The sequence below is a fragment of the Cololabis saira genome, chromosome 22 (assembly GCF_033807715.1).
Source record: "Cololabis saira isolate AMF1-May2022 chromosome 22, fColSai1.1, whole genome shotgun sequence".
In the NCBI taxonomy this organism is placed as follows: domain Eukaryota; kingdom Metazoa; phylum Chordata; class Actinopteri; order Beloniformes; family Belonidae; genus Cololabis; species Cololabis saira.
This window is the reverse complement of record NC_084608.1, coordinates 37,809,019-37,821,778: the sequence shown is the minus strand read 5'-3', so window position 1 is coordinate 37,821,778 and position 12,760 is coordinate 37,809,019. Positions and strand designations below refer to the sequence as shown.

Genomic DNA, 12,760 nt, shown 5'->3' with positions numbered 1-12,760 from the left:
CTTAGTCCTGGACCAGCAGGTCCAGAACCAGCTGATGGTCCAGTCTTAGTCCTGGACCAGCAGGTCCAGACTAAACCAGCTGATGGTCCAGTCTTAGTCCTGGACCAGCAGGTCCAGACTAAACCAGCTGATGGTCCAGTCTTAGTCCTGGACCAGCAGATCCAGAACCAGCTGATGGTCCAGTCTTAGTCCTGGACCAGCAGGTCCAGACTAAACCAGCTGATGGTCCAGTCTTAGTCCTGGACCAGCAGATCCAGAACCAGCTGATGGTCCAGTCTTAGTCCTGGACCAGCAGGTCCAGACTAAACCAGCTGATGGTCCAGGACTAAGACTGATGGTCCAGTCTTAGTCCTGGACCAGCAGATCCAGACTAAACCAGCTGATGGTCCAGTCTTAGTCCTGGACCAGCAGATCCAGACTAAACCAGCTGATGGTCCAGTCTTAGTCCTGGACCAGCAGGTCGGTGTGATCTGATCATCAGCAGGTTCCTCTAACGGAGCCAAAGCTCCATCAGGATTTGCTGGTTCCATCGTTGAGCTCCTTTAGTTGTTTGTTCAGATTATGTGGTTGATTGTGAGATTGTTGCAGCTCCTGGTCCAGGTCCAGGTCCTTGTCCAGGTCCAGGTCCAGGTCCAGGTCCAGGTCCTTGTCCAGGTCCTTGTCCAGGTCCAGGTCCAGGTCCAGGTCCACTCTTGTGTAACTTATCTGGTGATGTGGGGACTGTCGTGTCCTTCATGTGGTCGTGAACTTATTGTTGACGTCACGTTTCCTCATATTCTGCACTTCACTGCATCACCAGTGAGTGTCCCCAACGGACAAAACCTCAGAAAAGTGCGTACACCAGCCTTAATTTGTGAGTGAAGGACTGCAACTTTCTACATTCAAATCAATCTTTGTACATCCGACCGTGAGCGTAGAAAGTGGCGAACGTACGTTTTTTGTGCGCCGCACTCTTAGTACATAAGGCCCCGGAGCTCTCTGTTAAGTGTCTCTATAGTAAATAGTAAAGGAGAAACATGGGAAGGATGTCATGCTCAAACTGTTGAAACTGTTTTTATAACGAGGCTGTGAAGCTAATTTCCTCCATTTGACCAGAGCCCCATCAGGAGCAGCTTCTACAGCGGCTCCATCGAGAGCATCCTGACGGGAGGAAACAGACCAATTTCACAGGAAAGTTTTTGTGAAGTGAATCAATGCGACTGACCGGGACCATTTACCTGTTACAACAGCTGGAGAGACTGGAGGTTTTTCTGTTGGAGGTCAATGAAACATATTATTATCAGTTATTGTTTGAACAGGATAAAATCTTCATAGTAAGATGGTTTTTGTGTTTTTTCCTTCTCTACAACAGACCTTTATCACTTTTCATCATCTTTAAAATCGTCTCGGCCACCTCTCTGGTCTTTGAGGAGTACCGTTGCACCATCAGGTTTCCTGTGTCCAACGCGTCTGCATGCTCCAGAGGACCCAGTGGGATCGGTTTGAAACCATCCTTTGATTCTTCTGCATTATTCAGGTACCACTTGAATTCCTTCAGCCCACTGGGGTCCAAATGCCTCAAAGTGGCCTTCAACCACCTTTTTACCTTAAAGAAAGAAAAATATATATTCATAAATTAAGTTTTAAAATCTGAATTCTCGACAGAGAATCAAATGGACTTGAACAAACTCAGGAACATCCAGAAATCTGAAAATGGGTTACAGACGAGTGTTTTCCAACTCTGGCCCCCAAGGGTCGCTGCCCTGCATGTTTTAGATGTTTCCTGCTCCAACAGGCCCATGTTTGGACCTGCAGGTCTTCTTGGCAGGAGCGGACTCCAGCCAACCCAGTAAAACCAAAGATGAGTCTGGCAGTCAGCTGGACCATTGACCCTGTTGCGTCCAGTCTGGTAGTAATGGGCTTCCGATCGTCTACATCGATGTCATATCACAACACAACAACTCTTGTGCAAACTGACACGCATGATGACGACGCTCCTGAAAACTACTGACATAATCTAGCACATTGTGCTCAGTGTGAGATGTTTCTGTCCACCATTTTCCCTTGAGAAGCTGAAGAGGACGACCCACCGCACAACCAAAGACTAAAGCTGCAGGACTAAATCCAAGAGATCCCTGTGCGGTCTCTCTGATGGCAAAGAGCAAAAGTGGAAGACCCTCATCCCTCTCACGACAGACCTGTGCAACATAGACTTTAAAGTCTGATGAAATCGTTCCCCCAAGACTCGGAGTGACAAGGACTCGATGTTTGATGCAAATACTGTGAAACTTCTCTGATGATTCAGTGAACTGCTGTCTGTGATCTGTGCTGATTTAACCGTGGAATCATTGTTGCTGATTTTAACATCCATGTGGACAACCCTCAGGACAATCCTCAGGACATGTGGACAACCCTCAGGACATGTGGACAACCCTCAGGACATGTGGACAACCCTCAGGACATGTGGACAACCCTCAGGACATGTGGACAACCCTCAGGACATGTGGACAACCCTCAGGACATGTGGACAACCCTCAGGACATGTGGACAACTCTCAGGACATTTGGACAACCCTCAGGACAACCCTCAGGACAACCCTCAGGACATGTGGACAACTCTCAGGACATGTGGACAACCCTCAGGACAACCCTCAGGACAACCCTCAGGACATGTGGACAACCCTCAGGACATGTGGACAACCCTCAGGACATGTGGACGACCCTCAGGAAAGTCCTCAGGACATGTGGACAACCCTCAGGACAACCCTCAGGACAACCCTCAGGACATGTGGACAACCCTCAGGACATGTGGACGACCCTCAGGAAAGTCCTCAGGACATGTGGACAACCCTCAGGACAACCCTCAGGACATGTGGACAACCCTCAGGACATGTGGACAACCCTCAGGACATGTGGACAATCCTCAGGACAATCCTCAGGACAAAGGGACTAAAGACTTGGGCAACTCTGGACAACTTTGGGCGACGCTGCATGTAACAGAGAGCAAACACAATAGGGGGCGGAGCTAGACCTGCTGGCTCTGACGGTCTGAGCATCTCAAAGGTTAGTGTGTCTGATGTGGGCATGTCTGAAACAAACAGATCCCACACCACCAGGGATCCTAGATCTTTTCTCTTTTCTTTTTAGAACAAGCCTTGCTGCAATCAAGTGTCTTTGTTTATGGCAATGAAAACACTCACGGACATCACCAATGGCGGAACATACATTTTTACGCACCAATTTCAACGTGCGTCTCCGTTCAGCAGTTGGGGATTGTGTAACTTTTAGAGGTAACACATTTTTATACGTTAGAATCAAGTTTCTAAAAACTTGTCCATTTGCTTCAGGGACAAGTTCATAGGCGTGCAACACCGTTCTTTTCAAGTTAGCACTGCAACGGCAGAGACCAACACTAATTTAGTGCAGTAGCCATGCGCTCAAAGGCACCAAAATAAGAGTCAACGTCTGACCGAAACGAAGGAACTAACGTGGTGTGCTTACTGACGTCAACGTGTGTGCTTTGAGGTGACGTAGCTATGGACACGGGTCAACTCTTTTCAAGAGCTCTGATCCGGAGCTTGCACTAACTTGCATCGCTTGCACTAACAGCTCTTTGTTGCGTCTCCACCACCTGAATATGAAAGGGTTAAGTGGAGATCTCTGGGGGGACAGACCTGGTTGAGGTTCAGAAACTGGATCAAGGTCCACACTGGATCACTGAACACTTGAGCAACCTCTGCTACCTTCTCATCCTCCCCATCTACGGCGGTAGACTTTTCTAACAGCCTCTCAGACGTTAGCTACCAACGTTAGCTCTACTTCAGCTTTGTCAGAGCGTTTGTCCGGTTCTTCCTCTACAGACTACGAGACTGCCTCACTTCTGGAGCCTCTGGTGGTCAAATTAGGAATTGCTAAAGTTGGCCCTTCTGCGTTAGCATCGACTGACGGGTCTGTTGGAATGGTGATGTATTTGTTGTCTGTAACATCATTTGCTCTGAAAGAGAGAGATCTCTGCTTCAATCAGCTGAAGAAGCTGAAGAACAAGGAACTCTTGAGTTTCTCATTCAGGAACAAAGGAGGTCGTGATTTAAGACTGGATGTAGTTTGACTTACAGTATAGCTGTCACTCCTGGAGATCATCACTTCCCTGGAGTCATCCTGGTCCTCAGGCGTCACATCGTCATGTGTTTGAAGCTGACTGCTGAAAAAATGGAGAGAAAAGAGGATTGGTCTGCAGATGCTTGACTGTGATTGGTTGACAGGTCCAAGTAACAGCTTCTGAAGTCTTGTTGTGAAGCGATAACACTCTATGTACAGACAGCTGCTTCAGTCATCCACTCAAATGCATCAGTCAAGGTTTGTGTTATTCACCTTGAACTGATCCCTCACTCGTTACCAGACCCTGAGACGCTTGGACTCCCCCACTGAGACCAGGATTTGATCCCCGACCCAGGGAGGGTGCATGAGGTCCATGGTCTCTTATCTGGAGCTACTGATTCTCATCCCAGCTGCAAACCGCTAAGGGTAGGGCTGGGCGATATGGCCTTTTATTAATATCTCCATATTTTTAGGCCATGTCACGATACACAATATATATCTCGATATTTTGCCTTAGCCTTGAATTAACACTTTCACCGACCCTGGCGATTGGAGACTCAATAGTCAGGCATGTGAGGCCGACTCCAGCCACCATAGTTAGGTGCATCCCGGGGGCCAGAGCGGGCGACATTGAAGCAAATTTGAAGCTGCTGGAAAAGAGTAATCGTAGATTTAGAGCTAATGACTCCCCTCTTCGCCAGTCGGAAGTCACTAAAATGAATATTATGAAGCCAAATCAAGGCCAAACGTTTTGCTAATTTGAAAATAAAATTTGAACCTGAAAATTGTTTTTTACAGTTTCCATTTTTTTTCAGTATCAGACCTTGTTTTCAGTTTCAGAACTTTTTATTTGAGCTTCAAATCTTTTTTTCAGTTTCAGATCTTTTTTTTCAGTTTCACATCTTTTTTTTCAGTTTCACCTCTTTTTTTTCAGTTTCAAATTTTTTTTTCAGTTTCAGACTTTTGGACCCGATCTGGCGTAGGGGGTGTGGCATCAACTGAGAGGGGCGTGGCATCAACTGAGAGGGGCTCGGCATCATGAGTGACAGCATAACAGAGAAGGCGGGTAACGTTCCTCAGTCACGTTGCCTTCAGGAAACGTAGGTTGCAGAAGTTATCAGTAGAAGTATGATTCAACATTGTTTATACACCATATTCACGTGATTGGCAGTGGAAAAAACGGACACTAGTGACACATTTCTGTTTAAAAAGCTGGGTTTAGGCGGTCTTGTCTCACCTCTGAGCTCCTCGTCCTCTCCTCTGTTCCGGAGGAACTCTCTCGTCCTCACACTGATCCATGCTGCTGCCTTCACACACTTCCTGCCTTCATCTGCAGAGGAAACAACATCAACTCACCTTTACATGATACAAGCGGGACAAATGTGGAGTAAAGCCTGGATTATGGTTCGGTAAACCAACGCAGAGCCTACGCCGTTGCCGTGACGCCGTTGCCGTGACGCCGTTGCCGTGACGCCGTTGCCGTGACGCCGTTGCCGTGACGCCGTTGCCGTGACTCTGTTGACGTGACGCCGTTGATGCCGTTTTGTGATGCCGTTGCCGTGACGCCGTTGCCGTGACGCTGTTGCCGTGACACCGTTGCCGTGACGCTGTTGCCATGACACCGTTGCCGTGACGCTGTTGCCGTGATGCCGTTGCCGTGACGCCGTTGCCGTGACGCCGTTACCGTGACACCATTGTGAACCTTCAGACTTCTCCAACTCCATTTCTCCGCAGTGCTAAACCCCCCAGAGCGCTAGTTGATACTTTGTTTAGCTTCCAGCTTTTTCGGTCACAGTGAATAAAAGAGATAAGGACAACTATTGTGCAAAAAACCAAAACAACCAAAGAAAAGAGCGTTGAATGTCCATGACTGTTTCACGAACCGGAAATGTGTTGCTACCAAGCGAACCAATCACAGCCTCTCTGTCTGTGTTGGGTTAGGGTTAGGGTTAGGGTTAGCCTCGACGCGTAGTTACATTTTTTGGGAGGTGTGTCAGGCACGACGTGGCGTGCACCGTGGGGAGCTCATCGCGGTGCAACCTGCGGCGCACGCTCGGCGTGGATTTAAGGCAGAACCTGAATCCAGGCTTAAAAAGCTGCATTACTGCACGTACCAAAACCAGTCGACCAATACTGCCCTCTGCAGGAGGTTTGGCAGCACTGCATCAGGAAACTGTCCTGAAAAACACAATCAGAAGGAAAAGTTGGTCACAAATGAACTGCTGTGACAAAAGGATGAACTAAATATAAACTCTGACCAACAACAGGTCAGAGCCCGGTAAAAGTAGTAGTAGTAGTAGTAATAGAAGTAGGAGTAGTAGTAGTAGCAGTAGTAGCGGAGGTAGTAGTAGTAGAAGTAGTAGTAGTAGTAGTAGTAGTAGTAGTAGCAGTAGTAGAAGTAGGAGTAGTAGTAGTAGTAGTAGTAGTAGTAGTAGTAGTGGTGGTGGTGGTGGTGGTAGTAGTAGTAGTAGTAGTAAGAAGTAATAAGTAGTAAGAAAATAATAAATAAGAACTACTATAAAAGTGAAAACAGTAGTTCCTACCAGCAGCGTGTAGTTTAGACTAAATCTGAATAGTTTGGGTTTTTTCCACCTGTTAATGATAAACATTACCACAACTGACTGAAGTATCAAAAGTAACGATATCTTCATTTGGAGCATTTTTAATACGAAAAGACAAGAAGTATAAAGTAGTATTAGGATCAAACTTGGCTCAGCTGGCGGTCCCAGCTCGTCTGGTTCATCATCTCCAGAACTCTCAGCATTCCTCACTCTGTTTCCAGAGCTCCTGACCCCACAACCCAGATCAGCACAATTATTCACATTTTAGAAATAGACTCCTTAAAACCAACTAACGGTAACCCCAACACCATCAGTAAAACCAACGGGAACCCCGACACCAGCAGTAAAACCAACAGAAACCCCGACACCAGCAGTAAAACCAACAGAAACCCCGACACCAGCAGTAAAACCAACGGAAACCCCGACACCAGCAGTAAAACCAACAGAAACCCCGACACCAGCAGTAAAACCAACAGAAACCCCGACAACAGCAGTAAAACCAACAGAAACCCCGACAACAGCAGTAAAACCAACAGAAACCCCGACACCACCAGTAAAACCAACAGAAACCCCGACACCAGCAGTAAAACCAACAGAAACTCCGACACCAGCAGTAAAACCAACAGAAACCCCGACACCAGCAGTAAAACCAACAGAAACCCCGACACCAGCAGTAAAACCAACGGAAACCCCGACACCAGCAGTAAAACCAACAGAAACCAATAGTTTTCTTGTTGTCAGTTTTATTCTTGGTTTTTTATTTATTTTTTTTGTGTCATGACCGAAAATAAACTAAACTAAACTTAAAAAAAATAGTCAGGTGGAGTCAACGGAACCGCCCCCTCTTTTATGATGTACGTTTCTATTGCTGCATCCAGATTCATTCTTATGTGAAAATTTTGTTTTTGAGCCACATAACGTACTCTTGGCGTGGCCTAATGGCTCAACAGCTACCCCTATAAAACTTTGTGCCTCAAGCCCCACAATACGGACTAACATACATGCACGGAAATCGGTACACACCTGTATCATGTCGCAACTTAAAGAATAGTCTCTTGGCGCCATGGCCGAAACCGAACAGGAAGTCGGCAATTTTCCATTAATCGTGTAATTGTGGTGAAATTTATGCCATTTCTTCAGCCGCTTCTTCACCCGAACCGTAACGTGCACCCAGGTGTGTTATACATCAAAATGTGCATCTCCATCCTGCGACGACACGCATTACTTTTCTCAGTCAAAAGCGTTACCGTGGCGACGAGAGACGCCAAAAAGCGCGCCCACCCTTCATCTGATTCGTCCATATTTGATAGTTCCTACTTTCGGCCATAACTTTTGAATGGTTTGACATAAATAGTCATGGTGGTGTCATCGGACTCAGTTTTGAGTACTTGACTTTTATTGGTGAAAATTGCATGCGCGAGAGCCCGTTCATCGCTGCTTGCAGCTTTAATTAAATTTGTTTCTTTCTTATCCTTCAAATGTTGGCAAAGTGAGACATGATTAAAGAGGTGATTCTGTGAAAAGAGTTTTCACTTTAGAAACTTGAAAATCTTGTTACTGTAATGTGAGGAAACTCAGAGGTTGATCTGCAGAGACAAGGGTTCAATGTGCAAAGATAAAGAGATATAAACATGCTGTATCCAGCGCAAACAAGGTATGAATGTGATATCAGGTGTGATGATTGACAGAGTCCAGAGTCCAGAGTGCTGGGTGTGTCTTGATTAAGAAGTCTTATGACCTGGGAGAAGAGAATTATTTTACGTCTCTCAGTAAAAATGTTTCAGTTAATCAGCATGTTGTTTTTAACCCCGTCTGCATGAACCTCTGGGAGCTTCTGTGTCAACATTGATGCTATTGGAAATTCAGTCAGGAAGACTTCTGGAGGAAGATACGCCGTCTTCAGTAGTTACACAAGCACGAAAGAACAAGTTCTTCCAGGAACCAAACCGACTTTAATGCTGGAGACGACGGCTTCATTCCAGGAAATAAAAACACCTCACAGTTTGATTGATGAAGAAAACTAATGATCATTGATCATAAATGTGTCTCTGATCTGTGCAGCAGCAGCTGTCTCACCAGCTCTGGACCAGAAAGGCTTTTACACGCAGCAAACCGATGACGGAAAGGAAAGGTCTTAACGCAAAATTCTTCTTTCTATGTTTACTTCAAAAACTTAAAAATCATACAAAATACAGAACCAAATCCTTAATGTTTATGAATAAAATAAAGTATTCTAGTCAAAAGACTGTGTAGCTCAAAGGTCCAGTGACGTGTAAACTTTCATTGAGGTATTCATTCATTTAATTTTCATTCATCTTCTCCCGCTTTATCCATTACCGGGTCGCGGGGGCAGCAGCCTCAGCAGGGATGCCCAGACTTCCCTCACCCCAGACACTTCCTCCAGCTCTTCCGGGGGGAGTCCGAGGCGTTCCCAGGCCAGCCGAGAGACATAGTCTCTCCAGCGTGTCCTGGGTCTTCCCCGGGGTCTCCTCCCGGTGGGACATGCCTGGAACTCCTCCCTAGGGAGGAGGGACATGCCTGGAACACCTCCCTAGGGAGGCGTCCAGGAGGCATCCGGTACAGATGCCCAAGCCACCTCAGCTGACTCCTCTCAATGTGGAGGAGCAGCGGCTCGACTCCGAGCTCCTCCCGGGTGACCGAACTCCTCACCCTATCTCTAAGGGAGCGTCCAGCCACCCTGCGGAGGAAACTTATCTCGGCCGCTTGTATCCGCGATCTTGTCCTTTCGGTCACTACCCAAAGTTCATGACCATAGGTGAGGGTAGGGGCGTAGATTGACCGGTAAATCGAGAGCTTCGCCTTTCGACTCAGCTCCCTCTTCACCACGACGGTCCAGTACATCGACCGCATTACTGCGGACGCTGCACCGATCCGTCTGTCAATCTCACGCTCCATTGTTCCCTCACTCGTGAACAAGATCCCGAGATACTTGAACTCCTCCACCTGAGGCAGGACTTCTCCACCCACCCGGAGAAGGCATGCCACCCTTTTCCGATGGAGAACCATGGCCTCGGTTTTGGAGGTGCTGATTCTCTTCCCTGCCGCGTTGCACTCGGCCGCAAACCGCCCCAGCGCATGCTGAAGGTCCCGGTCTGATGAAGCCAACAGGACAACATCATCTGCAAAAAGCAGAGATGAAATCCTGAGGTTCCCAAACCGGATCCCCTCCGGCCCCTGGCTGCGCCTAGAAATCCTGTCCATAAAAATTATGAACAGGACCGGTGACAAAGGGCAGCCCTGCCGGAGTCCAACATGCACTGGGAACAAGTCTGACTTACTGCCGGCAATGCAAACCAGACTCCTGCTTCGATCATACAGAGACCGGACAGTCCTTAGTAGAGGGCCCCGGACTCCATACTCACTCAGCACCCCCCACAGAATGGCACGAGGGACACAGTCAAATGCCTTCTCCAGATCCACAAAACACATGTAGACTGGTTGGGCAAATTCCCATGAACCCTCGAGCACCCTGCGGAGGGTATAGAGCTGGTCCAGTGTTCCACGACCGGGACGAAAACCGCATTGTTCCTCCTGAATCCGAGGTTCGACTATCGGCCGTAATCTCCTCTCCAGTACCCTGGAGAGGCTGAGAAGTGTGATCCCCCTGTAGTTGGAACACACTCTCCGGTCCCCCTTTTTAAACAGAGGGACCACCACCCCGGTTTGCAACCCCAGCGGTACTGTCCCCTTCATCCATGCAATGTCGCAGAGGCGTGTCAACCAAGACAGCCCTACGACATCCAGAGACTTGAGGTACTCAGGGCGAATCTCATCCACCCCCGGTGCCCTGCCACCGAGGAGATCCTCAAAGTATTCCTTCCACCGTCCGACAATGTCCCCAGTCGAGGTCAACAGCTCCCCACCAGCACCATAAACGGTGCCGGCAGAGTACTGCTTCCCCCTTCTGAGGCGCCGAACGGTCCTCCAGAATTTCCTCGAGGCCGACCGAAAGTCCTCCTCCATGGCCTCCCCGAACTCCTCCCAGACCCGAGTTTTTGCCTCCAAGACTGCCCGAGCCGCGGCCCGCTTGGCCTGCCGGTACCTATCTACTGCGTCAGGAGTCCCACCGGCCAACATAGCCCGGTAGGACTCCTTCTTCAGTCTGACGGCATCCTGTACTTCCGGTGTCCACCACCGGGTTCTAGGATTGCCGCCACGACAGGCACCGGAGACCTTGCGTCCGCAGCTTCGAGCCGCCGTGTTGACAATGGAGGCAGAGAACATGGTCCACTCGGACTCGATGTCCCCCGCCTCCCCCGGGATCCGAGAGAAGCTCTCCCGGAGGTGGGAGTTGAAGATGTCCCTGACAGAGGGCTCGTCCAGACGTTCTCAACAGACCCTCACAATCCGTTTGGGTCTGCCCGGTCTGTCCAACCTCCTCCTCCGCCAGCACATCCAACTCACCACCAGGTGGTGATCAGTTGACAGCTCAGCCCCTCTCTTCACCCGAGTGTCCAAGACATGCGGCCGAAGGTCAGATGAAACGACAACAAAGACGATCATTGACCTCCGGCCTAGGGTGTCCTGGTGCCACGTGCACTGATGGACACCCTTATGCCTGAACATGGTGTTCGTGATGGACAAACTGTGACTCGCACAGAAGTCCAACAAAAAAACACCACTCGGGTTCAGATCGGGGAGGCCGTTCCTCCCAATCACGCCTCTCCAGGTATCACTGTCATTACCCACGTGAGCGTTGAAGTCCCCCAGTAGAACAATGGAGTCCCCAATTGGAGCACTATCAAGTACCCCTCCCAGGGACTCCAAGAAGGCCGGGTACTCCCCACTGCTGTTTGGCCCGTAGGCACAAACAACAGTGAGAGACCTATCCCCGACCCGAAGGCGCAGGGAAGCGACCCTCTCGTTCACCGGGGTGAACTCCAACACATGGCGGCTGAGCTGGGGGGCTATGACCAAGCCCACACCAGCTCGCCGCCTCTCACCCGGGGCAACTCCAGAGTAGTGGAGGGTCCAGCCCCCTTCAAGGAGCTGGGTTCCAGAGCCCAAGCTATGTGTGGAGGTGAGCCCGACTATCTCTAGCCGGTATCTCTCAACCTCACGCACAAGCTCCGGCTCCTTCCCCCTCAGCAAGGTGACATTCCATGTCCCCACTGTGAGGGTTTTGGTCCAGGGATTGGGTCGTCGAGGCACCCCGCCACGACTGCTACCCAGCCCACATTGCACCGGCCTGCCATGGTCCTTCCTGCGGGTGGTGGGCCTACAGGAATTCATTGAGTTACTGTATATTTATTCTACATACAGCAGCCAATAGAAATGTAATATTCTGCTTTGTGACTAGTCACTGGTTTGAAGAAATATAAAAACAAAGTCTTACAAAAGGTATTAATCATCTTAAACATAAATCACATTGAGGTAAAATGGCTACAACAGATCAAAAATAAATCCAATAAAAATATCGTCATCTAACAATCATGCAGATTTGTCTTCAGACACAAGAATGATCAAAGTCTGCAGTGAAAACCTTCTCCAACCAGAAACAAACAGGAAAGGAAAGTTCAAACTTACAGTTTGTTCAAACAGTCCAAAGAGTTGAAGATGAAGATTCTGCAGTCTGAACAAAACCTACTGAGACGCAACTGAACTGATCCTGGAATGAATCAGAGCTGGAGGAGGAGGAGAAGGAGGAGAAGGAGGAGGAGAATGACAGATAGGAGGAGAATGGACAGGTAGGAGGAGGAGGAGGAGGAGGAGAAGGAGGAGAAGGAGGAGGAGAATGACAGATAGGAGGAGAATGGACAGGTAGGAGGAGAATGGACAGGTAGGAGGAGAATGGACAGGTAGGAGGAGAATGGACAGGTAGGAGGAGGAAGAGTCTCATAAATAATCTGGCTGAACTTGAAATTAAGGTGACAATTTATATTGAAGATTGTTAATGAATTTCAACTAAATTATTGAGTAAATGATCTGAGATTTTTTTAGGATTATTAATTTATTTTGGTTCATCATTGTTCAGATTAAGTCCCATTATTTACTGGTTCCTGTGTGTTTCTGCCAACAATGTCCATCCAGCTGTTGGGACATAGTGTGTGTGATGTCATTAGTGATGTCATCAGTGATGTCCTCAGTGATGTCCTCAGTGAT

At 48.5% G+C, this 12,760-nt stretch overlaps 2 protein-coding genes across 8 annotated transcripts in view; one reads left to right on the top strand and one right to left on the bottom strand.

Moving 5' to 3' along the window:
- Nucleotides 1-12,760, top strand: part of LOC133423619 (alpha-tectorin-like) — a 255,976-nt gene that overhangs the window by 194,792 nt on the left and 48,424 nt on the right. The gene's annotated exons all lie outside the window — the stretch shown is intronic.
- LOC133423617 (NACHT, LRR and PYD domains-containing protein 12-like) overlaps nucleotides 1-12,760 on the bottom strand; it is an 87,928-nt gene that overhangs the window by 70,253 nt on the left and 4,915 nt on the right. For 4 of the 7 annotated variants that reach the window (XM_061713865.1, XM_061713864.1, XM_061713866.1 and 1 more), the window contains exons 2-6: nucleotides 6,191-6,254; nucleotides 5,314-5,406; nucleotides 4,092-4,179; nucleotides 1,354-1,585; nucleotides 1,218-1,250 (exon numbers count right to left, since the gene is read on the bottom strand). In XM_061713865.1, coding sequence (XP_061569849.1) covers nucleotides 1,218-1,250; nucleotides 1,354-1,585; nucleotides 4,092-4,179; nucleotides 5,314-5,375 — 415 coding nt within the window. In that variant the 5' untranslated portion in view covers nucleotides 5,376-5,406; nucleotides 6,191-6,254. Of the gene's footprint in view, nucleotides 1-1,217; nucleotides 1,251-1,353; nucleotides 1,586-4,091; nucleotides 4,180-5,313; nucleotides 5,407-6,190; nucleotides 6,255-12,184; nucleotides 12,283-12,760 lie in introns of those variants that run through there. The other 3 variants (XM_061713863.1, XM_061713869.1, XM_061713868.1) reach the window with 2 other exon arrangements.